The sequence below is a fragment of the Camelus ferus genome, chromosome X, assembly GCF_009834535.1.
Source record: "Camelus ferus isolate YT-003-E chromosome X, BCGSAC_Cfer_1.0, whole genome shotgun sequence".
NCBI lineage: Eukaryota > Metazoa > Chordata > Mammalia > Artiodactyla > Camelidae > Camelus > Camelus ferus.
This window is the reverse complement of record NC_045732.1, coordinates 93,194,672-93,221,349: the sequence shown is the minus strand read 5'-3', so window position 1 is coordinate 93,221,349 and position 26,678 is coordinate 93,194,672. Positions and strand designations below refer to the sequence as shown.

General features: G+C 43.1%; 1 protein-coding gene across 5 annotated transcripts in view; it reads right to left on the bottom strand.

Moving 5' to 3' along the window:
- The window catches only part of TMEM255A (transmembrane protein 255A), a 56,554-nt gene that overhangs the window by 20,705 nt on the left and 9,171 nt on the right, over window positions 1-26,678 (bottom strand). For 2 of the 5 annotated variants that reach the window (XM_032474358.1, XM_032474361.1), the window contains exons 3-7: window positions 20,360-20,422; window positions 18,169-18,258; window positions 6,033-6,101; window positions 4,497-4,568; window positions 4,010-4,098 (exon numbers count right to left, since the gene is read on the bottom strand). In XM_032474358.1, the coding sequence (XP_032330249.1) occupies window positions 4,010-4,098; window positions 4,497-4,568; window positions 6,033-6,101; window positions 18,169-18,258; window positions 20,360-20,422 (383 nt within the window). Of the gene's footprint in view, window positions 1-4,009; window positions 4,099-4,496; window positions 4,569-6,032; window positions 6,102-6,620; window positions 7,109-18,168; window positions 18,259-20,359; window positions 20,423-26,678 lie in introns of those variants that run through there. The other 3 variants (XM_032474360.1, XM_032474359.1, XM_032474362.1) reach the window with 3 other exon arrangements.

Sequence of the window (26,678 nt, the reverse complement as noted above, 5' to 3'; positions counted from 1 at the left end):
CACAGCCTCGGACAGTCTGTCCTTCCTAGTTTGGCACTTTGCATATGTCAATAATTCAGTTATTCCCTTCATTCGATGGTTAGTTACTGAGAGCTGACTCAGTGCTGAGTACTGTGTGGGGTACCTGAAGCTACACCCAAGGCCAAGGTGGACATGAAGGCTCCGTCTAAACTGTAACCTCTTGAGGGCAAGGTCATCTCTCACACTTCTTTTGTGTCTCCCTCACGGCCTCCCAGCTCAGTGGTAGAAACGTTATGGGTCGTCAATAGATACTCAGTGAATGAGTAACTGAGTTCAAAGAGTGCTGATCATTGCATTTATCTTAAGATTGATTACCCAATGTGGGCTTTCACCGCCTTGCTCCCAACTGGCTGGGTGTGCCTGGAGAAACCACTAACCTCTCTGTGTTTCAGTCCCCATTTAACAAAGTAAAAGGCAACAGATCTTGGATAAGGCTGAAAGGCATCCTTCTGCTCTTTGAAAGGGACCTGGAACAGTTCACCAACTCTTGGTGGCCCGCAGCAGCAATGGGCAGCCTTGGTGCATTTCTCTCACTGCACATATTCTGTGTATCTGTCTACATCCCTCTCCCCACAATCCCCCTGGCGGACTGAGTTCCTTCAAGACAAAATGATATTTTAGGGATGTCATGTTCTATTCTTCTAGAACAGTCCCCAGCACACAGTAAGAGCTCAATGAAAGTTTGGCAAAGGGAGGAATGAATGAAAGTGAACTCTCATCTCGTTTTTGATTTACTACCAGCTGCAGCAGTTCACAAACTACCCCCATTTTCTTTCGTGTCCTGGAGGTTACACACTGAAAACCAGCGATCTTGACTTGACCTCTTCAAAGCTGAGTGAAGTCCTGAAAGGCAGCCGCTGAGATGTGTCCTAGAGAAAGCCACCTTCCCACACAAGACGAGATGGAGTCATCTAAGCTTGGTATCAAAACCTCACTGCCCCTGACGTCAAAGAAGGTCTGTGGCTCCAAGGGGACAGTAGAAACCCTGTTTCCATAGCGCTGTACAAATGACTGCCTGATGTTTTGGTTCCCACTTTTTTTTTTCTTGGCCTCCCTTCCAGGAAATGGACTGGAGGAGCTGGCAATTGATTAAAAATAGGCTTTGTGTGAGGAAAACAAATATGCATTCGGCAAAATTAGTCTCCCAGCCTCAGAAGGCTTGCTGCCAGCTATGCTTAGGCCTAGAGTTTCAGTCTCCCCTCAGCTGGCTGGAAAAAGCCTTGGGTCAAGGAAAATCTTTTCCCTCTATTGTAGGATCATCACCTCTTAAGTCTCACGGCCTTGGTTTCTGACCGAGTGGGACTGTTTCCTGATGAAAAGCTTGGTAAGTGCTTTTCTAGTGGCTTTGCCCTTGGAATCTCAGCACCGCAGACCTGCCCGGGCAAGGCTCCTGAGACTGGTCTCCAGGCACCAGGTGGGTGAACACCATTTCCAGGCTTGAAGGTCTAAAGGGGCAGTGTCCTCAGGACCCCTCTTAGTTGCCTAGTCTCGTAGTTTATTTTCCTGGGTAAAAGGTGTTCCTCTTTCTGATCCTTTTCAAAACATGTCACTCCTTTGTCATCAGGTCTTTACTCAAGCCCCGTCCTGTGCTGGGGGCCTGAGGATGCAGATAAGATTAAGTCACGTTCTCTGCCTTTAGGGAGCCCAGAGTTTAGCAGAGCTCCTCATAAAATTCCTCTAGGGCCTTGAAGACAATACCGGCATAACTTGCTTTAAGAAAGTCAGTGGTTATGAAGTTCAGATTGACAGGAAGATAAATTGGCCTTGCGTCTCCACTTAAAAAAAAATTCACCTAAGGGCTCAGCTAAATGGAATTTAAAGTAGGGTTTAGTTTAGTCAAACCTTTTTTTCCAGAAACACACCTAATTGCAGAGAGAAAGGTGTGCCAGCCAGGAATCACGTCTCTCTCCCAGCAGGCCTCCTCTCTCCTCCTGGGGTCTCAGGCCCAGGTCTGGCCACCTCCCAGCCTCGGGCGCAGGAGGCCGCAAAATGGGAAAGGAGTGCGGAGAGGGGAGCTGGTGGAGGAGAGGTGTCGAGACGAGGGAGAAGGTAAAAAGAGCGGGAAGGACAGAGCAGGGGGAGGGTTAAGGGGAGGCAAGAGAAAAGATAGCAAAATAACCCCAGTTCCCCAAGGACCTATTTTCCATTCCTTTGATCGTTTTTGGAAGGATGGGCTCAGGAAGTACAATTATAGCCAGCTCTCCATCACCGCTGTGAAGGCGGGAAGTCCTTTACAAGTGTTAGTTATTATTATAACATGAATAATTGAACCTTCCAGATAATCCCCAAGCCTCATTTGAGTCTTTAAGTTTCTCTTCCTCTGCTGCCAAGCCTTGTAATGAAATGAGACCAGTGCTATGAGTCCCTCTTCTCCTCCCCCCGCACCCCACCCCTGATCTGTCAGTCTTAACCCTCAAACAGGAGAAACTGGCCCCCCAACACCGAGAGCAGGGAGTAAGGAAGGGGTGCTTCCATGTGACCCCTCTAGATCGATCTACCTCCATCCAGGCCCCCTTGGCCAACTCCTCCCTTCCACCCTCCCCATTCTGGCCCTCAGCATCCCTGCATTGAGAGTCTGAAGAAAATATGTCCGTGGCAGGCATTGGCTGACACGCCCCACATGCATGGCTGTCCACTCAGGCTTGGCATCACCTGCTCTCGCATTTTTGTCTCTTCCACCTTCTAAATTACTCTTAAAAGTACTCCTTGCTTTCAAATGTCCCCAAACCAACTTCATCTAGGCTCCATTCCCTTTGTGCTGGACTCTTAAAGTGGCCCCCCTAGCTGCCTCCAGTCTCTAACCATTCAAATCATCTTCCATGCCATACCATTTGATGGCTCCCCACTGCTTACAGGGTCAAGTCCAAAGGCATCTCTATGGCCAATGAGCCCTCCATGATCTGATCTGTGACTACAGTCCTGCTCTCACCTTCTACTACCTTGTGTAACCACCCACACCACCACCACTGCTGGGAATACGGTCCCCACCTCCACCCCATTTGGGTTTGCTTCCTAACTCCCTACTTATCCGTGAAGTCCCAGCTCCCACATCACCTCCTCCTTGACACCACCTCCTGCCCCCAGCAACTCTGACTTTCAGTCATTTGTGTCATGAGGCTCCCCAGTACGTCCATGGATCTCTGCACACACTATTGTAATTAGTGGCTCCCATGTCTGTCATCCTTACTAGTTTGTGAACTTCTTAGCAGGAGTCTCTGTATTCCTGGCACCTAAACATGCTTTAGCAGAACAAGCACCAAGCCAGCTCCTGCCTCAGGGCCTTTGCACTTGCTGTTCCCTCCGAGACATTCTTTACCCAAGTATCTACTTGGGCTGCCCTCTCACATCATTCAGGGCTCTTCACAAATTTCACCTCCTCAAAGAGGTCTTTCCTGGCTACTCCATATAATGGGGCACACACAGTCTCCACTTTGTCTACCTATCTCTCCTGCTTCATTTTTTTTTTCAGAGCTCTGATCAACACTTGGCATGGTATATATTCACGTGTTTATTGACACTCTTCCCTAATAAAATATAAGCTCCACGAGGGCAAGGACCTTGTTTTGTTGGCTGCTGAATCTCCAGTGTCTGGAACAGGGCCAGGCACAAAGTGCTCAATGACTATTTGTTGAATGTTGTTGAACTTGGACTTAGAACGGGGTTTGAATCCTACCTCTACCATTTTTAAATTCTGTGTCACCTTGGGCTAGTTGTCCGTTGCCTCTGAGCCTCACTCTTATCATCTGTGAAATGGGGATAATAATTCTCCATACATCACAGATAAGAATTAAATGAGATCAGATATTTGAGAACACTGAGCACGATGCCTGGAACAGAGAAGGCAGTTAATGCATGTCAGCTGAAATCTGTTGGCAGACCAATGTCTTCTACTTCTCTGATCCCTACCAGGCGCCCTTCCCCCACACTAGCCCTTTTCATGCCATTGTGGCCAAATAATCATCCCTGTGCCCAGGACCTCAGCACTCACTTGCCGCAGTTGTAGAGGTCACAGCAGAAGCAGGTGTTGCCCCGGATGCGAGGTGTGCAGAATCCACGGCTGAGGTGAGGGCAGTTCACCTGAGGGCACACAACAGTGAAGAGATGAGATGGCATTGGATAGGAGGTAGGACCCTCTGGGATTGGAAACTTGAGTTAGTGACTGATGGAGACGGTAAGGATGGCTGTGAAATGAACACGAGGGATGGGGCTGGGCCGGTGGCTGGCTGAACCTGTGTGTGAGGTAAGTCACTGTGTAGCTGGGCTCGTGTCCAGCCACAGCCACAGCCCTCAGTGCCCCATCCCTGAAGGATGGAGATGGAGAGGAGGAAGGACAGATGGAAGGACAGACAGAAGAACAAATGGACAGTAGGAAATGAGGATACGAGTGGAAGGAAAATCAGGGTAGAGGAGGGATGGGGATCAGATGGGAGGGAAGACAGAGGGGCCATCACATGCACTCTGAAGTACAATAGTACCTCTCTAGCTGCCTGGGTAAGGTTCCTCATAACCCTCGCGGAAGGAGAATTTTTGGTTGAGGAACTTATGACCTTATATAGGAAAAATAGGGTTAGGGGGACCAGGGTTACAAGCAAACCTGTGGAAGTCATTATTAACATCTGTACAGTCACCAAGTTAACACAAGAAAGTGATCACAATGGAATCAAGAAAATAGTAATGACATTTTATACATGTTGAGTTTGCAAAAAAAATTAAAAAGTAATTTCCATTTACTGTCTCTCGCTTGTGAGAAATTTTCCAGGCTCTCCCAGACTCCCATACAGATGCAATGGAGTGTTTGTAAATTTGTTTTGCTGTGTTATAGAGAATATTGGTAGTAAATGGGCATATTTTTCTATATTGGGTCCTTCATACAAAAGCTCATGCCTTTCTGATAAGCTGTTGGCACATACACATTTCTGCTCCTCCCTCCTAACCCAAGAATAGTTCGAAAAATGGTAAATTGGTGACTGGGGAAGGAAAATGGAGCAAGTCAATGGAAGAGCTGTAATTGAAGTATTTTCCCCGATGCCTTTGGAGCAGGGTCACCGCTTTGCCTGACTCCAAGGGCACTGCTCACACTGTATTTTATGGAGAATGGCTTCCCCTGAACTTGGGCAATGTGATTGCCATTTTACATCCACTTGTCTCCCTTTTCTCCCAATCACAAAGTTACCATTTTTCTAATTATTCTTGGGGGTGACGGGGAGGTTGACTTTCAATTTGAGGTTAATAGAGTACCAAATGGTCGAGGTTCCTAGAAGCACATGGTAGAGTTTCATATTAAAGGTGTCTCTGGGATGGGGAACGAAGATTGTGAACTGAAATGAAAGCTGCCCAAAAATGACCTGGAGTCGAGCTTTACCTCACCACCCACTGCCTCAAGTTCTGTGTGAGGCCACATGGAATGCAAGGAGAGCTGTGCAGGGCAGGAGAGACACACCTTGTGTGTCCATGCAAGCGTTATGAGACTGGCCTCTTGGAGGTGTCATCAGAGGGGCCGGGCCAGCAGTCCAGGTCTCCCCAGAGTGTCAAAGTGGACCAGGCTTCTCAATTACCCTCATTTGGCTTCCTGACACCTGAATGTGGGACTCAGGCTCTGCCTCCCTGGTCCAGGCCTGGGGCCTTGGTGGGGCTCCTGCTTCTCTTCCAGCTGGACATAGAGTCCAGGCAGCTGAACCATCAGCCACAGCAATGGGGGAGGGGCCTGCCCTGTGGCCTCCGTACTCTCATCTGTCCCTCTTGGGATCAAAGCCACACACTGAGAGGCTGCCTGCTAGGGTCAGAGGGGCAGCCTGTGGCCACAGAACAAAGTAAATCTGATTAGGCCTCCTGATGCTCTAACCTATGACCATAGCCCCATTAGCACTGTGCTCTGACCCACTGAACAAATCAACTAAAGAAACCTCACAGCAAGGTGTAGGCCTGAGTAAAGGAGTAAAAGAAAGGGGGTTCTAGGCAGAACAGGAAACTTTCCCAAAAGGTAAGACATGCAGCCTCATTCTGGCTCTTACCTCCTCAGCTTCCTTCTGGGATGTCTTGGGGACATAGTGGCACCGGTTGGCATAGAGTGGCTTCAGATCCTAGAAAGTGAAACACCAAACCAAAGTGGGTTTTGGCTTTGGAAAGTAAAGCCTCAAGTGCTCTAATTTGTAGTAAAAGATTTGGATACACACACACACACACACACACACACCCCGCCCCCCCAGAGCAGGCAGTGGGTGGGTTAATTTCTGAAAGTTGCCCATCTAGGGAGCCTGAGAATGTGAGGATCAGATAAAAATGTTCTAATAACTTCTTTCTACTGGGCCACTTGTTTAACAGAAAATTAAGAAATTTATTGAGGAATGGGCTCAGGATCAAGATGGTGAAAGAGAAGGACATGGAGCTCACCTCCCCCTACAAGTACATCAAAAATACATCTACATATGGAACAATTTTCACAGAATACCTCCTGAACTCTTGCAGAAGCTCTTATACAATCAAAACTACAAAAAAGATCACCACATAACCAGGTAGGACAAAAAAAAAAAAAAAAAAAAGAATTGAGACAGGACCTGTACCCCTGGGAGAGAGCTGTGAAAGAGGAAAGGTTCCCTCACCCTGGGAAGCCCCTTCACCAGTGGGGAGTTCAGCCAGGACAGAAAGGGCGCTTCGGAGGCTCGAAGGAGAATACAGCAGCCAGTTTGCAGCAGGCAGAACAGAGAGAGCCCAGCACAGAGGGTCCATGCCACCTCGCTGCACTCCTCAGCCCAAGACGCACGTCTGCTGGTACACGCTGGGGCTAGATGCTGAAATTCAAGCTTTAGAGGACAGACCCAGGGAGATGACTGGGCTCCTTGGGCTGGAGTGTGGTATGGGCCACAACTGGGAGTGTGTGCAATGGAGCCTGGGTCTGCTATAAAAAGCCCCATTGTTAACTTGAGTGAAGGAAGGGGCGGGACCCCACCATAGCAGCCTCTTTCTTGGCATGCTTACAGGGGTGTGGCTCTGCCATAGAAACCCCATTGTTAAGACATGCACATGAAGGGAGGAGCAGTACCCTGCCATAGCAGCCTCTTTCTCAGCATGCTCATAGCCAGCATTGCTCCACCGTAGAAGCCCCACTGTAAATGTGTGCATGCAAAGGGAGGAGCAGGACCCTGCAATAGCAGCCCCCTTCTCAGTGTGCTCACAGCCAGCACAGCTCTGCCTCTAAGAGCCCTGGGAGAGCACAAGTGCTGACAGGTTGCTCCCAAGCTAAGGCAGGGCAGAAATCTGAGTCTATTTCCAGGGGCCATGTAACTTCGGAAGCGGGGCTGAAATCTGAGCTGTGTCCCAGGTGGCTTTGGTGGATTTATGCCACCTGTGCCTTTGTAAGCTCAGTGCCTTGCGGGACATCTGAGCAGATTACTGGTGCATGGCTGGGGCATGTCTGGAGTTAGCAGTGGGTGCACATGCAGAGGCAGGGCTGGGATCTGGGCTGACTCTGTAGCTCCCACAGTGGATCCAACTGCATGACTACATGCAAGTATGGTAAGCCCTGATGCCTGACTTCAGTGGATCTGCACTGGTGACTTTGTGAGCATAGCACCTGAGGGACACCCGGACAGACTACTTTAATTCCCATGGCTGAAGTAGGGCCTTGGGCAGTGCCAACAACAGTGTACTTTGTGAGCCTACACAACAGGTGACAGACAACATCACAGAGTGCACTTCCCAGTGGACAGCTCCTGTGGAGGAGGAGTGGCTCAGTGGCTCACTGGAAGCACTCCAGTCCCACATACCTCACACTGCAGCTCAGAAATGGATCTGGGGGCTTCTATGCCAACAAGTGGGGAGCAGACCCTGTCCCCGACAGGGCTGTGACAACCACAGAGCCAAGAGGAGGCCCTACTCAACATCCAGTGCAGGCTCTGGTCACCACTACACCAACTACACCCCCTATCAAGGGGATAACAGCCAGCATACATGGAGGAAAGATGTGTCAAGCATCCATACTAAAAACAGCCCTCATGACAAAAAGATGTGCACAGTCTACACAGGGGTGCTCCCACTTGAAAAAAACAACCCTTCAAGATCACAGTAGATAACTATTACTCCTAAATTCAGAGTCAGAAATATAAGTAAAATGAAGAATCAAAGGAGACACTCCCAATTAAAAGAACAAGACAAATCTCCTTAAAGAACAAACAATGAAAGAGAACTCTCCAGTCTACTATCACAAGTTCAAAAAGGAGATAATAAAAATACTGAAGGAATTAAGAAAGGCTATCAATAGAAATGCAGATCATTGTAATAAAGAGCTAGAAACTATAAAGAGGAGCCAAGTAAAATTAGAAAACTCATTTGCTGAGATGAAAGCCAAGCTAAAGGCAATAAACAGTAAATTAAACAATGCAGAAGAATGAATAAGTGATCTGGAAGATAGAATAATGAAAATCACCAAATCAGAACAACAGACAGAAAAACAAATGAAAAAAATAGAAAATAAGGTAAAAGACCTATGGGATAATATAAAGCACGCTGATCTATGCATAATGGGGTCCCAGAAAGAGAAGAAAGAGAAAAAGGGATTGAAAATGTATTTGAAGACATTATGGCTGAAAATTTCCCAGACCTAAAGAAGGAAACAGATATCCATGTACAGTAAACACAGAGGTCCCAAACAAGATGAGCCCCAAAGACCAATACCAAGACATATTATAATTAAAATGGCAAAAGTTAAAGATAAAGAGAAGATTCTAAAGGCAGCAAGAGAAAAACAGTTAGTTACAAGGGAACCCCCAGGCTATCAGCTGATTTCTCTGTAGAAACTTCACAGGCCAGAGGGGAGTGGCAAGATACATTCAAAGTCCTAAAAGGGAAAAACCTGTAACCTAGGATACTCTACCCAGGAGGATTATCATTTAGAATAGAAGGAGAGATAAAGAATTTCTCAGACAAGCCAAAATTAAAAGAATAAAGCAATACTAAACCTATCCTAAAAGAAACATTGAAAGGTCTTCTCTAAACAGAAAAGAAGCAATAATCTACAGAATAGAGAAAATCACAATTGGAAATGTGATGATAACTACAATGAACAGCAAAAGAATAAACATAAAGATGTAAAAGAGGACATCAAAATAATAATATGTGAAGGAGAGGAGTAAGAAAATGTAGGGGTTTTTTCTCCTTTCTTTTTCCTGAATGTGTTTGAGCCTATATGACTACCAGTTTAAAGCAAGTAGATACAGTAATGGGTTAACATACTTGAAAAACAGGGTAACCACATATCAAAAGCATACTATAGAGTAACAAAAACCAAAAAGAAGAGAACTCAAGTATAATACAAAAGAAAAATCATCAAATCACAAAAGTAAAAACAAAAAGAAAAAGAAAGGAATGAAGAAGAAATATAAAATCAACTGGAAAACAAGGTTTAAAATGGCAATATATACTTATCAATAATTACCTTAAATGTCAATGGACTAAATGCTCTAATCAAAAGACATATAGTTGGGGGGGGGGCATAGCTCAGTGGTAGAGTGCATGCCTAGCATGTATGAGGTCCTGGGTTCAATCCCCAGTACCTCCATTTAAAAATAAATAAATAAATAAACCTAATTACCTCTACCCTCCAAAAAAAAAAAAAAAAAAAAAAAGACATACAGTGGCAGACTGGATAATAAAACAAGAGGCTACAATATGCTGCCTACAAGAGACCCACTTCAGGGCAAAGGACACACATAGAGTGAAAGTGAGGGGATGGAAAAAGATATTTCATGCAAATGGAAATGACAAGAAAGTGGCATTAGCAATACTGATATCAGACAAAATAGACTTTAAAACAAAGGACATAAAGAAAGATAAAGAAGGACACTATATAATGATAAAAGATCAATACAAGAAGAGGATATTATACTCATTAACATACATGTTCCCAATATAGGAGCACCTAAATACATAAAACAAATACTAACAGACATAAAGTGAGAAATTGATGGAAATACACTATAGTAGGAGACATAAATACCCCACTAACATCAATGGACAGATCTTCCAGACAGAAAATCAATAAGGCAACAGAGATCCTAAATGACACAATAGAACAGTTAGCCTTAATTGATATTTTCAGGACACTATATCCAAAAAAACCCCAGAATATACATTCTTTTCAAGTGCACATGGAATATTCTCTAGGATAGACTGCATACAAGGACACAAAACAAGCCTCAACAAATTTAAGAGGATAGAAATTATTTCAAGCATCTTTTCTAACCACAATGGCATGAAACTAGAAATCAACCACAGAGAGAGAAGCAAGAAAAAAATGATTACATGGAGACTAAACAACATGCTACTAAAAACCAATGGGTCAATGATAAAATCAAAGAATGAATTTTAAAATACCTTGAGACAAATGACAATGAAAACACAACCACACAAAATCTACGGGATGCAACAAAAGCAGTCTTAAGAGGGAAGTTCACAGCAATACAGACCTTCCTCAAAAAACAAGGAAAATCTCAAAAGAACAACCTAATCTACCACCTAAAAGAATTAGAAAAAGAAGAATAAACAAAACCTAAAGTCAGTAAAAGGAAAGAAATTATAAAGATCAGAGAGGAAATAAATAGAGATTTAAAAAATAGAAAAATCAATAAAACCAAGAGCTTCTTTTTTGAAAGAGTAAACAAAATCAACAAACCTCTGGCCAGGATCACCAAGAAGAAAAGAGAGTGTCCAAATAAATAAAATAATGAAAGAGGAGAAATAGCAACCAATACCACAGATATACAAAAAAAAAAAAAAAAAAAGAGAGACAGAGAGAATACTATGAACAATTATATGCCCAAAAATGGGACAACATAGAAACATGCAGTCCACCAAAACTAAATCAAGAAGAAATAGGTAATTTGAATAGACTGATCACTAGAAGTGAAACAGAATCTAATTTAAAAAAAAAAAAAAACAACTCCCTGCAAACAAAAGTCCAGGACTGGATGGCTTCACTACGGAATTCTACAAAACATACAAAGAAGAACTTACACCAATCCTTCTCAAACTATTCCAAAAGATGGAAGAGGGGGGAACACTTTCAAAGTCATTCTATGAAGCCACCATCACCCTTATAACAAAACCAAAGACACTACCAAAAAAGAAAATTGCAGGCCAATATCTTTGATGAACATAGATGAAAAAATTCTTAACAAAATATTACCAAACCGAATCCAACAACACATAAAAGAGATCATATACCGTGATCAAGTTGGATTCAACCCAGTGTCACAAGGATGGCTCAACATACACTAATCAATCAATGTGATACACCACATCAACAAAAGAAAAGACAAAAACCACATGATCATGTCAATAGATGCAGAAAAAGCATTTGGTGAAATTCAACATCCATTCATGATAAAAACTGTTACCAAAGTGGGTACAGAGGGAACATATTTCAACATAATAAAAGCTCTTTATGACAAACTCACAGCCAGCATAATACTCAAAGGTGAAAAACTGAAAGCCTTCCCACTAAAATCTGGAACAATACAAGGTTGCCCACTCTCACCACTTCTATTCAACATAGCATTGGAAGTCCTAGCCACAGCAATCAGACAAGAAAGAGAAATAAAAGGGATCCAAACTGGAAGAAAAGAGGTAAAATTGTCACTATATGTGGATGACATGATACTATATATAGAAAACCCTAAAGAATCCACACAAAAACTACTAGAACTGACAAATGAATTCAGCAAAGTTGCAGGATATAAGATTAACATACAGAAATCCATTGCATTTTCTATACACTAACAATAAAATATCAGAAAAGGAAAGTACAAAAACCATTCCTTTAAAAATCACATCAAAAAATAAAATACTTAGGAATAAACCTGACCAAGGAGGTGAGAACTATAAAAAAACTGATAAAGGAAATTAAAGATGATTTAAATGAATGGAAAGATACCTCATGCTCTTAGATTGGAAGAATGAATACTGTTAAAATAGCCACCGTGCCCAAAGCAATCTACAGATTTAATGTGATCTCTATCAAATTACCATGACATTTTTCACAGAATCAGAATAAATATCCTAAAATTTATATGGAATCACAAAAGACTCAGAATTGCCAAAGCAATAATTAGGAAAAAGAACAAAGCTGGAGGCATCACCCTCCCAGACTTCAGACAATACAAAAAAGCTACAGTAATCAAAACAGTGTGTTACTAGCACAAAAACAGACATATGGATCAATGGAACAGAATAAAGAGCCCAGAAATAAAACCCACAGACCTACAATTAATTAATCTTCAATAAAGGAATCAAGAATATACAACAGAGAAAAGACAGTCTCTTCAGCAAATGGTGCTGGGAAAGCTGGACAGCCACATGGAAATCAGTGAAGTTGGAACACGCCCTCACACTATACACAAAAATAAACTCATATGTCTTAAAGACTTAAACATGAGACAGGACACCATAAATCTCCTAGAAGAGAACACAGGCAAAACATTCTCTGACATAAATTGTAGCAATGTTTTCCTAGGGCAGTCTACCAAGGCAATAGAAATGAAACCAAAAGTAAACAAATAGGACCAAATCAAACTTATAAGCTTTTGCACAGCAAAGGAAACCATAAACAAAATGAAAAGACAACCTTCAGACTGGGAGAATATATTTGCAAACAATGCGACTGACAAGGGCTAAATTTTTAGAATATATAAACAAATCATACAATGACAAAAAAAAATCCAATCAAAAAATGGGCAGAAGACCTAAATAGACCTTTTTCCAAAGAAGACATACAGATGGCCAATAGGCACATGAAAAAAATGTTCAATATTGCTAATTATCAGAGAACTGCAAATCGAAACTACAATGAGGTATCACCTCACACTGGTCAGAATGATCATCATTAAAAAGTCCACAAGCAATAAATTCTGGAGAGGATGTGGAGAAAAGAGAACCCTCCTACACTTCTGGTGGGAATGTAATTTGGTGCAGCCACTATGGAGAACAGTATGAAGGTTCCTTAAAAAACTAAAAATAGAGTTACCATATGACCTAGTAATCCCACTCCTGGGCATATATCTGGGGAAAACTCTAATTGGAAAAGATACATGCACCCTAATGTTCACAGTAGCACTATTTACAATAGCTGAGAAATGGAAGCAAACTCAATGTCCATGCACAGATGATTGGATAAAGAAGATGTGGTATATATACATAATGGAATACTACTCAGCCATAAAAATAATGAAATAATGCCATTTGTAGCAACATGGACAGACCTAGAGATTATCATACTAAGTCAAGTAAGTCAGCAGAGAAAGACAAATATCATATGATATCACTCATATGTGGAATCTTAAAAAAATGATACAAATGAACTTATTTACAAAACAGAAAGAGACTCATAGACATAGAAAACAAACTTACAGTTACCAAAGGGGAAAGGGGGAAAGGGATAAATTAGGAGTTTGGGATTAGTGGATACAAACTCCTATATATAAAACAGATAAAGTCCTACTGAATAGCACAGGGAACTATACTCAATATATTTTAATAACCCATACAAAAAAGAATACATATATATGTAACTGAATCACTAAGCTGTACACCAGAAACTAACACAACATTGTAAATCAACTATACTTCAATCAAAAAAAGAGAAGAAATGGGTTTCTTGAAATTTCTGTTCTAGTTTTCTTTTATTTCTAGTTTTTGTTTTTTTGCAAAGAATCCCCAGGGAACAAGAGTCAAAACTCCAGGTTATTGCAACATCACACTCCCGAACGGAGGGATGGAAGCTCCAATAATGAGGTCTCATTATCACCTGGGGACAGAAACAGGGCTGGCTGACACGTACTCCCTGCTGTCACTGCCACAGCTTTTCCAGAAGGAAGAACTCAGGAAGCAAGCCCCAAGGGGATGGGCAGCCACTGAGCCTGTTGTAGGTTTTAACTCAATTGACCTATGAACCTTTTTCATCCAACTATGCAGATTAGATAAAGACAGTGAACTCCGGAAATACTGCTACAGCCCAGAAAACTAACATGGGGCTCAAGGACAGTTGACTTACCCTGCTGGCTTGGCCAGCTGCCTGGTGATGGAGCTCTCAGTCATGGGGGCTGGGGTTGAACAGATGGACACAATCCGGTGTTGCATGAAAGTCTGTGCGCGGGGATGCTGCCCAGTTTCAGGGGGACACTAAAGAACTAATCATCCCCTGAGTGACAGGGGGCTTCAGCCAAAAGCAGTTAGGACAGGACAAGTGGTTTATGCAAACTGACCTTAGGGGTTTGGCCCAATAACCCTGGCAGGGGGAGTCTACCATGTGATTGCACATCTCCTGTACCTGACACCCAAGTGCTTCCTGCCTCCCAGCCTGCTGCCCCATCATGGACCTAGGACCTTCCTTCAGCTGCTTCTACATGAACCTCCTGACTGCTCCATGTTCTGAAAGTACATTGTCCAGTGGGCTTAGCCTGGAGTCCGGCTGGAAACAAGTTCTCATGTTCACACCTGGAGGGTTTATTTTCCGTTTTGGGGCAATGGCAGGCGTCATTATTATCGCATATAAAGGGAGGCTTGATGTGCTGGTCATAGCCCTCGTGATCTCCTGGTTCTGCAAAGAGCATTCAACCACCAACTGCCCTAAATGAAGACAGACACGTGTGATGGTCACCCATGTGCTGCCTCTGGCTGCTCTCCTACACTGAGACCAACCGGGGAGGAACAAGCCCACAGGATTGGGAGGTAAGAAAAGGCCACTCAGCGAGGGAGTGGCAGCTTTCTACATCTGAAGGCCTAGCAACTCTGGGGTGGGGGAGGACTGGCAACAGAGACTGCTTTCCACTGAGTGTTGTGTGCGCTATGCCTGGCCCTCTCCAGGCGCGTTCACACCTGTTATTTCCCATCATCCTCATATTAAACCCTGAAAGGCAACCAGGTTACTGTTACATCCCTCTGGAAGAGGAGACACTGGCACCAGAAGGTAAAGTGACTTTTCCAGCTAGTGAATGGCTACATTAGGGGAGGAGGAAGGAAGGAAATAGGGGACAAGAGAGAGAAGGAATGAGACACGTTTAGAGGGATGGGTCAGAAGGTAAGTTTTGAGGGGAAGCTGGTGTCAGTGAGGACTGGCAGATATCTTAGGACAGGGACAGTATAGGCAGAAAGGTTTTCTCAAAGACTTATCCAGCCTTACTCTAAACCCCCAAATCCAAAGCTCCATCACAGACCACTAACGGCAGGAAGTACAAACAGCCTAGAGTCAAAGACTAGAAGAAACTTCCAGTAAATATAATTTGGATTTTTCTCCCATTGCCTTTGACTGATGCCAGTGATCAAAAACCTCAGGAGTTTAGGAGTAGAGTTTAGGAGTTAAGGAAATGCAGATCAAAACCACAATGAGAAACCAATTCATACCTACTAGGATGGCTAGAATTAAAAAGTCAAATAATAACAGGAATTTGCAGGACGTGGAGAGATTGGCACACTCATCCATTTCCAGTGGGACCATAAAATGGTGCAGCCACCATTGGCGGTTCATCAAAAGGTTAAACATAATCATCATATGACCCAATAATTCCAATCATAGGCATATACTCAAAGAAAATGAAAACATATGTCCACATAAAAATCTGTGCACAAATGTTTATCGCAGCATTATTCATAACAGCCAAAAGGTGGAAACAACCCAAATGTCCATCAACTGGTGAATGGATAACCAAAATGTGGTATATCCATACAATGGAACACTATTAGGCTGGAAAAAGAAATGAAGCACTGAGACATGCTACAATGTGGATGAACCTGAAAAACATTATACTAAGTAAAAGAATTCAGGTCACTAAAGACCACATATTATATGATTTCATTAATATGAAATGTTAATTAATATAGGGAAATCTATAGAAAAAGAAAGTAGATTAGTGATTGCCTAGGACTTGGGGGAATAGGGGGATTAGGGAAGTGACAACTAAAGGGTACGGGGTTGTTTAAGGGATGATGAAAATTTTCTAAAATTGACGTTGTGATAGTTTGCACATAACTGTGAATGTACTAAAGCTCACTGAATTATGTTCTTCAGATGGGTAAATTATATGGGATGTGAATTCTATCTCAATAAAGCTATTTTAAAAAAAATTAGGAGTGGGAGGAGGAGGGAAAGGAGGAAGCCATTTTAGCTCATGATGCCATCAAAATCTACTGCAGGCTTCTTGGCCACTAGGCCTATGTTGCCATGGAGACAGCCTCCGAGTGAGGAGTGCTTGTCAAATGGGAATAATAACGCCTGCCCTACATATCCCACAGGATTGCTGTGGGTCTCAAATGAGATAATAGATGTCAAGGCACACTGAACCACTAAATTCACTACACAAAAACAATGAATTATTGTTAATAAGATGGCTTCTGTTGAAACAAAATAGCACACATACTATGACTGCAAGCAGACTACAAAAGTAGGTATATACTCAGAGGGTAATATGCAAAAATGATAAGAATTGCTATGTTAGGGTGGTAGGATTGTGGATGGTACCTGTTGTGTCATTCGCCCTTTTAAGAAGAAAAAGATGGCTGCTCTCAGCTAAAATCAAAGGGATGGGTCTGATATAGGAGCCTACATATTTCCGGCCCTAAAAGAAGACTGGGCAAAAGGCTTCTCTCTCCCACCCCTTACTTTTCCCCAACCCCTGCCCCGCCCAGAAATTATCTCCTGAGATGTCAGCAGTGACCATATGAGTTCCTCTCATCTTGACAAATGAGAGACTGACTCTTATGTCTGGGAGGAGAATCTTAGAACAAGTTGGAACTGTGATAATCATCTTGCAAATCATCCTTCTCTGGATCCAATGATACCCATAAATGACTTCAGGATGACCTGCCCTGTTAGCCAATGACAGAAATGGAATAAAGCATCATTGATCCATAGAATGTTCTGATACTACAATTTTGTTCTAATTCAATTGTTTTAGAAAACATATAATTCCAACTGGTTCACAGGCTGTTTTCATTTTCAGTGTTGGTTCAGTTGTGGAAACAATGAGCATCTGAGTTTATTGCAGGGTCTCAGTAAGTTGCTGTGATTTTGGTGTAGGGGCCAGATCAGGGCTACAGTATCACTTCCCTGGGACTGTTGCTTTTATGAACTCCTTCCTTCCTCCATTAAATAATATTGAAAGTGATGTTTTATTTATTTTAATTATATCTTATGACTGCATTGATATAAAGACAAGTAAATTTATATTTGTGAAAGCCTTTTTTTTTCTGGCAAGAGAGTTCATCATTTTTCTTCTGATTTGAAAAGAAACTATAATATTTTTAGGGGACCCTGAAAGTCCAGGGTCGTAGGGACTGTGTCTATTGAGCCCAATGGAGAAGGTGGTCTTCGGTCAGATTTCTGGAATTCTATGAAATGGAAAGTGCCGGAAGCAGGGCGAGGGCTTGGAAACAGCCCCGTGGGAAGGACCCAAATCCCAGGCTTCCCTGGGGAAAGAGCATAGGTGTGGGTTTCAGGAGTAAAACGGCCTTTCTTGAGGCACGACTTCTCCAGAGAAGGGAGAAGTTTAGCACCTAAACTCCAGGACGGGGCTCTGATTGGAGGCTTGTAGATCTGGGGCTTTCTCCAGACCCCAATCAGAAGGCTCCTCTCCAACCTCTGCTATAGGGACAGCAAAGTTCAGGTATCCGCGGAAAGGTGTGTGTCCTCAAGCTCTTGTCTTGCTGTTGAAGGGGAGGGAGGTCACTTCTGCCACCTTCGAGGCTCTCAGGAAGTCATGTGGCTTCTTGCTGCTCTCTCCCCACCTCCTCACTCCAGACACCAATTCCAGGCCAGTCCCCTGGCCCCAATGTCCTTGTTTTTGAAGTTTCCAAATCTCGCCCACATGTCAAACAAGGCTTAGCTCCAGCCCCTCCACCACTGGGAAGCCTGCCCTGACTGCGAGTCCAAGATAAACCACTCCGGCAATTAGAGCTTAGATCCCTCAGCTTAGACCCAGTTCTCGACACGCCTGTGTGTTTCCTGGGATGTCGTCACCTTGATGTCAGCCCCTTGAGGCAGGGATGCTGCCCTCTCCCTCTTCTGTACCCCTCACAGCACTGAGCACACACCCAGCACACACACACTCGATGCAGCGTCATCGTATTGCACATTTACTTTAATCCAGGAGTAAAAATACTCACGATGTGTCTGGCAGCAAAGACCCCATCAACTATGGCGCAACAAAAGGCCGCAATCACACCAAAGCTGATAAAGACGATAGAAGCCACCAGCTGCGGGGGTACAAACCAAAAGTGTCTGTTAGCCTTCCACTCTCACAGCTTCCAGAGACCAGGCAATCCCTGAGAGACCAGCAGCCAAACAGAACTCTGGCTGCCACCTCGCAGGGATGCTCTTTTCAGTCCCATGGGATGAGTGGGAGCTGGGGAGTGGGGTGCATAGAAGGGGCGGCCAAAGCGCATCTCACATTTTCAGGGCAAGCTAAGAAATTCACTTCATGAGTGTGAGCAACAAAGGAAGAGGAGGCTGAGGAATCAGACTGCGTGGCTCTTCTGTTCTCAGACTCAGAAAAATGTTGGGCTTTTGACATTATGTAGTCCAACTCCCTATTTTACTTATTGTGGAATTGGAGGCTCAGAGAGGGGAGGCAGCACGCTCAGCATCACCATCCAGTCTAGAGAAGAGCCTGTCCCCGCCCACTCCTAGTCCACTGTTCTTCTGGACCCCTCACGGTGGGCACAGATGAAGACAGGGGTGATTCTAAGGCCCCTCACAACCCTTCATGGCCTGGCAACGCTGAAGAAAGCAACACTCAACTTATTAAGGCTTAGGTGTCAAAGACATTTTACAAGGGTTGAAGTCTCCAAAACTGTGTGGTATATATGAACATTTTCAAGTAAGAAAAAATGTTTGCTGGAACCTTATTCTCTGATCATGTTAGATAACAGAAAATTTCATAATTGTCTTCCATTACAAGGGTGATACTCCAATCCAATGTAGGGGTAGGTGTTTCAAGGTGTTTCCAAGGGCAGGGACAGGTGCTGCTTGAGCCCACTATCTGTCCCTGTTGACCCTCAAACACCCTCCTTGAGGTGTTTGTGAGGGAAAGGGGGGGAATTACGTGGCATTAAGCTGCTCTCCAGGAAGGGAGAAGGAGGAAATCAAAGTCAAAGCCACCCTAAGGTTCTCCCATCTCAACAGGCTGGGAGGAAAGACTTAATGCCCTTTGGGCGCTGTTCAGAAACCTCGCCCCATAAATCTCACTTCACGGCGCTACAGAGAATTGGTAAATAATGGATGAAAGATGTCATGAAATTGGCATTATTAGCTGTGCTATGATCAGCTCTACAATTAGAACTCCCCTGTTATTTTGAATAATTTAAACCCAAAGTGCAAACACAACTGGCAGCAGGAGAACCCAGGTGAAATGGAAGAAGAGAACCATTAGAACTCCCCCGAGGGCGATTCCCCACATTGCTGGGGGAGAACATATGGTTAGAGTTCTCTGTCCCTGGAGCTATTACGTTATCTGATTAAACTTGCTGTTAAATAGACCCCATTATCTAAGTCTAGATGCCACAGAGACTTGTACCAGGGGAGCTAATCAGTCCACCATCTGACCACTCACCAGGCATCTTGATTTACAAGCCCATAAAACTGCAATATGCTTGCAGTTGGGTCTATACTTTCTTCTCTTGCCCTCTAGGAAGACTTCTCAGGCTGAAGCAGGAAAATACAACAGATGGCCCTTGTGGGCCCCCATGAGGACTTAGAACTTGGGAAGTTTCACCTCCTGTTACATGCTTACCCTTCTTCTCAACCTTACCACATACTTAGGCTTGAACTAGAGGGAAGGCTTCATAGTTTGATCTTGCCTTCCTGTGCCCTCAATATATTTGTTCTGTTAATTAAATTTCCCTAGATTGGAATTTCCTAAAAGGCAGGAACCCTCTGCGAAAATTCCCCCCAAAGATTATGCATCAGAGAGGAAGGTGTGAGGGTGGCTGGGAAGCCGGGGCTGTGGCAGCGGAAATCACAGGAGCAAAGGCATTGTTGGTGAGGACAATAGCCCGACTGGATAGGCTGGCGCACTCCTTTGAAAGTGAGGAGGAAAGCAAAGGGCAAGATACAGATTATTTTACACCTGTGACTTAGGGGAGACGAGCCAGGTCACTGAGGGAGCGTCTGGCAAGGTGAGAACCAGTTCCATGTCGCAAGATCACTTTAAACCAAGTTCCCTGGAGGCTTAGCAGAAAAGTCCAAGTAGCCGTTTCTTTTGTGGCCCCATTTGGGCAGCTTTAAGGAATGTGTTATCCATAGAAATGTTGAGCTTTTTCAGATGAAGAATTTGATTTTATGGCGATGAAAACTTACCATCTGCCGCTTGTTCTCCACAAGGTTTGAGCCGATGATTCCAAGGAACGATCCAAAGCCGAGCTGCAAAGCAACAGGGCACACAAAGCATGTGGGAAGATGGTCAGCCTGACCACACGATCATTCCAGCTCTGGGATATGGTTCAGGATAACAGAAAATACCTGAGGTATAGATGCTAAAGCCCATGCAGCTGTTACTTACACAAATACAGTCTGAGCAAGAAAAGTCTTTCTCCCACCATTTGCCAATTTTTCCTTGTGGATATGAATCACACCTAAAAAGAAATTCATGTGCCCAAAAGCAAAAAGTAAAAGTCAACCATCACTTTTCAGAGCCTGCTTATTTCAATTTCAGTATCCATTACCTACCATGTGACTGGTGAGTCAGTAAGAGACAGATAATGGTGAAAAGCATGCATTATATTCTGATCTTTATCTTTTGTCTGAAAAGAGACCTTCTACCCTGGTGCACGAATTACAAAATAAAGGTTTGAAATAGCAATTTTTGATGCATCTGGCATGCTAATCAAACCCAGGGAGTACTTTAGGAATCAGCAAGCACCTTAACCTAGATTTAAAAAAAAAAAAGAACTATTGTTTTGAAAGCCTGTATTTGTGGTTGACCTACTGCAGTTTATGTTAGCACTTATTCACCTCTTCTTCCATCTCTGCTTCAGTTATGGACAGAAAACACTCATTAAAGGGTGAACAGAAATGGCAGTGTAAAACCCTGAAAAACAATTTCCCTGTCTAAGTGGCTGGGATTATGGCTCAGTGTAGCACATCCCACTTTCCTCCCAGTTCTGCCATTAGTGGATTGAGTCTGCCATCCTCAGTTGAAAACAATCACTAACCAATGGCTGTTGACAGGGATGAAAGTGGAAGAAGTAAAAAGTGATGGGAATGGACCAGTAAATCTTAACACAACTCCAGCAATGTACTTACATTTCTCTTTAGCCTCACTAATGACCAGGCTTTCCATCTGCAGCCTTAACCTTGGCTCACAGGGGCAGCTGTTTCAGTCTGAGGCCCCCAAGCCTTACAGCTAGGCTTGGAAATCTAATGGACCCCAAGACTGGCCATGAGCTTGGGGGGGGGCAGTGTAGGGAGACTGGGTAGTTGTCTCAGAAACCCAAGCATGAATGAGAATGAAGGGAAGGAATGAATACAAATTCTCAAGGACTCATTTTGCAGGACCACTCAGCAGCCCCTCTTGAGAAACAGAAACTGAAGAGGATATGCCTCACTCAACAGTTGAACTATGCCTGTCTCCCACCTGGTCTTATTTGAAATGTAATTAAAATGTGTTGTGATTAAGTATAGTGATTAACATCTGCTCACCATCCACTGCCAGGTGAACAGATAAAGATGTGGTATATATACACAATGGAGTATTAGTTGGCCACAAAAAAGAATGCCATCATGACATTTGCTGCAACATGGATGGACCTAGAGATTATCATTACTAAGTGAAATAAGTTAGACAGAGAAGGAAAAATATCATATGATATCACTTATATGTAGAATCTAAAATATGATACAAATGAACTTTTTTACAGAACAAAAACAGGCTCACAGGTGTAGAAAACAAACTTATGGTTACCAAAGGGAAATGGTGGGGAGAGAGAAGGATAAATTAGGAGTTTGTGATTAACAGACACACACCACTATGTGTATGTAAGATAGATAAAAAACAAGGACCTACAGGATAGCACAGGGAACTACACTCAACAACTTGTAATAATCTATGATGGAAAAGAATCTGAGAAGGAATGTGTGTGTGTGTGTGTAACTGAATCACTTTGCTGTACACTGGAAACTAACGCAACATTGTGCATCAACTATACTTCAATTAAAAAAAATTTTTGACACCACGTCATCAGAGTAGCTTGGCTTCTAACCCCAGCTCTTCCACTTTTGTCTGTACGACTTTGAACAAATGGACTGACCTCTCTAAGCCTCAGTTTTCTTATCTGGAAAATGGGGACCACAGTAGTGAGTATCTTATAGGGTTTTTGTAAGGATTACAAAATGCTACAGCCAAAGAACTCTGTACAGTGCTTAGCATACAGTAAGTACTCAGTAAATGTTATTGTTCTAGTGATTATTATTACTATTTTTAAAGACATTTAAATTTTGAGCAGCTCTAACCTGATTTGAGCTGGAAAATCCTGTCACTATTTGCTCTATTTCTTAAGAGTTTCGTATTCTATCTTATCTCCCCTTCCAATATGTTCCCCATCTTTTATTTTTCAGAAAGAATTCCATGAATAGTCTGTGCTTATGACACTCTGGGCCATTTGTGGAGACTGAGAGAAAGTCAGAGACAGCTTCTTACATGGAAAAGAAGCCCTTTGACTGAACAGTTCATCACTTTCCACAGATATTCGCTGAATGGCTGCTGAGCCCCAACCGGAGTCTCTGCCTTAAGACAGGAGGCAGAGCCACGCACTGTTCCTGACACTCTCAAACCACTCCGATGACAGAGACTGGAAGAGGTGAGCTGAAGCCTCATGGAATTGGCTGGAAAGACAAGGCGCTCTGGGACTGGAAATCCCAGGCCAGCCAGTTACTTACCCCAGTTCCCTCCCCTTTTCTTTCATTCCATTTCTATTCCACTCCGGTTCATTCCATTTTCTAACATTCACTAAGTACTTCTGTCAGATTAATAAAAAGACATGTAGTTCATAGTATAGTGCAGGAGAGACAGACTGTGGGTTAAGGACCACAGGCGAGGTACAAAGAAAACGCTATAGAAGTAGAGAATAATTCATTTTGTGTTATATCCTTGGCTCCTCTACTTATAAACTGTGTGATCTTGGGCTAGTTCCTTAACCACCCTGTGCTCTGGTTTCCTCATCTGTAAATGGGAGTCATAATGGTACCTACCACACAAGACTGCTCAGAGGATTAAATGAGATAAGGTCTATATGTAGCGTGACTTGTATATCAGCTGCTAGGCTGCTAAATACATGGTAGTTCTAAGATTTCACAGAGGAGGAGACATTTTTAAGTGGGATCAAAGATAGGTAGAGTTCACTGGGTGAGAAACTAACATCTATTAAATCCTGGCTGGAGAAATTCACTCATCTGGGTGACAGGGTGATGAACTCACCAGTGTCATTAAAACTACCTTACAATTGAAAAGCATTTTAACTTAAAGAGGCACTTGCCATCCATTTTGGTCACAGGACTGGTACAGAGGTTGGTGGTGCTCCTAACATTCCCATTTGATAGATAGCAAAATGGAGGCCTAGATGATTGTACGGACTCGTCCCCACTCAGAGCAAGTTCACAGCAGGGCCAGGACTAGCTCTCAGATCCTCTGACTAACAGCTGGTGTTCTTCCAGCCACGCTTTACTGCATTTGTGGCCAGTTAGCAGAATAGTGACCTTCACCGCTGCCCCCTAGGGAAGAAGTTCTCTACAGGGCTGGACTGAGAAGTCCTATTTGAGGAAGAGCTGAGGGGGTGAAAGTAAAGAAGGAAAAGTCAACAGAATTTCCTGAAACTGGGCAGCTGCTTCTAATCAACTGTTTGCTCTCCCAAGGCCTCCAAAAGGTAAGTTCTGTGGTCATCCCTCGGAAACTGCGGGGAATCATGGAATGTTTGGACCTTTGGACCCCCATCTTGACTCCCCATTACCTGAACAAATAACCAGTTTGCTTTGTTTTGGCTGCCTTCCACTTGTAGAGGAAAAAAGACAAATCATTAGAAATTGGTCAGATTCAAAGCCTCTTTCTAGGCTGGGCATTATAACTTAAGCCTATTCCCATCCACTGGGGCTGAGGCTCAAAAGGATTAATCATTGAATAATCATTCAGTATTCATTGGACAGCTATGCTGTGGCAGGCACTGTGCTAGACCTGTGATTTGGAAGCCATGAAGTGAGGTGGGATATGATACCAAGACCAATGAGACTCAGCCTCGAGAAGCTATATTTAGGTAAAGGGGTCCACGATCCCTTTCCTTAATCTTGAAATCCATGAAGCTCTTAAAACCAAAAGGGCTTTTTGTAACTAAGTTGGTGGCAAAACCTGACTTTGAACTGATGTGAGGTTATCTTATAATGTTTATCTACTTAGTATACAAATTCACAGTTTATTATAGAAAGATGAAGAGATTTGATTATGGGGTAGATCTCAAGACCCCACTGGGATGTTAGATAATGTATGATATATGCACTGTGTAATCTTTCTGAAATTAAACAAGTCTAAATTTGCAAACACATCTGGATTCAGATAAGGGATTGCAGACCTGTATAAACAAAGGTAAATGAAAATACAGCCCGACTTCTCACACAGCAGAATGTGAGTATTTTCTAAGAACCATGAGTAGGAGGAATCTATGGTAGGGAGTTCAAAGATGGTAGACACCACTGTGGATCCCAATGGTTGAGAAATGTCCTAACTGTGAGTTTAAGTTGGGATAGGACAGAGTATTTAGATAAACAGAGAAAGCATTCAGGGAGGACATTCCAACCCAAGTCATGTTCAGAGGACTGTGAATTGACAATCTGAGCAAAAGAGAGGTAGGGGAGCCCAGGCCTAGGGTATCTTCAGAGAGCTTTGAATGACAGTGCTGAGGCAGCAGGAAGCCAATGAAGGTTAATCTTATCTAGCCAATCAAAACTCAAGTCTCATCTTTGAAATGTACTTACTAAGCTAGGAACTTTATCTTAGAATGATCTTATAGTTTAGAAACATTTTCAACAAGAGGTGGAAAAAAATTCTGCCTAATTCACAATAAACCACCAAATCCCAGTACCCGGAGCTCTTTATATTTCCTGAACATTCAAGTTAGTCAAAACTTTGTTGGATTTATCAAGAGTCTTCACATGTGAAGCAGACGCTACCCTGGCCTAGAGAAGGTTTCTGGACTATTGATTGTTCTTCATGATCCCTGTTGTCTCTGTCTCCTATTATCCCATGGTAACACTGATGTAATTTTTGATTAACAGACCACCACCACCCAACCTGGGAAATAGGCAGAAACTCCTGGTTTCTTTCCTGAAAGAAAACCCAGGCTGTGTGGGCCCTGGCAGTACAACAGCTGAGGGAGAGAGTGCTAGAATGAAAGCCCTGATCAGGTGGCCAACTCCATCTTGTGGGTTGCATGGGAAACACATTTAGAGGCATCATTCTCCTGGATCAAAGGTTAAGAGAGTTACAGAGGTGCAGGCTCTCTCCCCTGCCTTTTTCGGCTTCTTACAACAGAGGTTCTTCCTTTTTTAGGAGGAGGTTCTGCCTCCAGAGTAGAAAGCTCACTGGAGCTCTTCTGCAATGGAATAGGTCTTGAATATTCAAAGGCAGTACAAGTCCTAAGCCAGTTTGTCTTTCTGTGTTGGTTTTCATGTTGAAAAAAATTGTACAGTTCAGCCTGTACAGATTAGCACACCTTTAAAAATGCATGTTGCATATGTGTCTTTGGATGATGATAACACATTCCAGCTCAGGGAGAGTAGCATACACCCTATCAAAATGCACCTCCCTGTACAAGGGCATCTCATTTGGCAAAATAAAGATGCCTCAGAAAAGTTTCATGTGACTTAGAGTTCTGCAAATACATCACATTTTGAAATGCCTGAGATCTCAACATTGAAACGAATTGCATGGTAAGTCTTCTTTTAATCTAATAAACTGCTCCCTAATTTGCCTGTTTTAAAAATTTAAATTCTCATGTACAGCTTTAACCAGAGTCACCAATAACCTGCAGAGTTCCCATTAACCTGACATTTTTTCACAAGTCTATATAATGGTCATTTATATTCATACCGACCAATTGATAGTGCAGAATCTTAAAATATCACAGTATGGTCATTCTGGTTTTACTGTTTTAGTGTTCCAGGTGGTTGCTGATCCACCTGAACTACACTCCCTTGGAGTGTTTATTAAAATGCACTCCGAGGTGGGGAAACCACTGGCTCAGAGTTTGCACAGTACCTCTCTAATAACCAAACTATTCAATTAGTGAAAGCACTGCATTCTCACATAACTCTGGATTCTCAGGAGTTTATTGTTTCCGAGGTATGAGTCGTTCTTGCATTTGTTACAATATGACCTGACCTATAAACTCAAATGGATTTTTCTGGTCTTCAATCTGCAGTCTTCCCCCTTCACTTTCTATAATTAAAACCCATTTTAAAGAAACAATCTACAGGAATTATAAAAGCAAAATTTTTTAGGTTAAACCATAGGGCACACTGCTAGGGATGGCTCTCCTATAACATTTCCAAACGAGCTCTTAGTCACACACACACACACACACACACACACACACACACACACACGCCCCCAGCGCTTTAACTTCCAGCGCTAGCT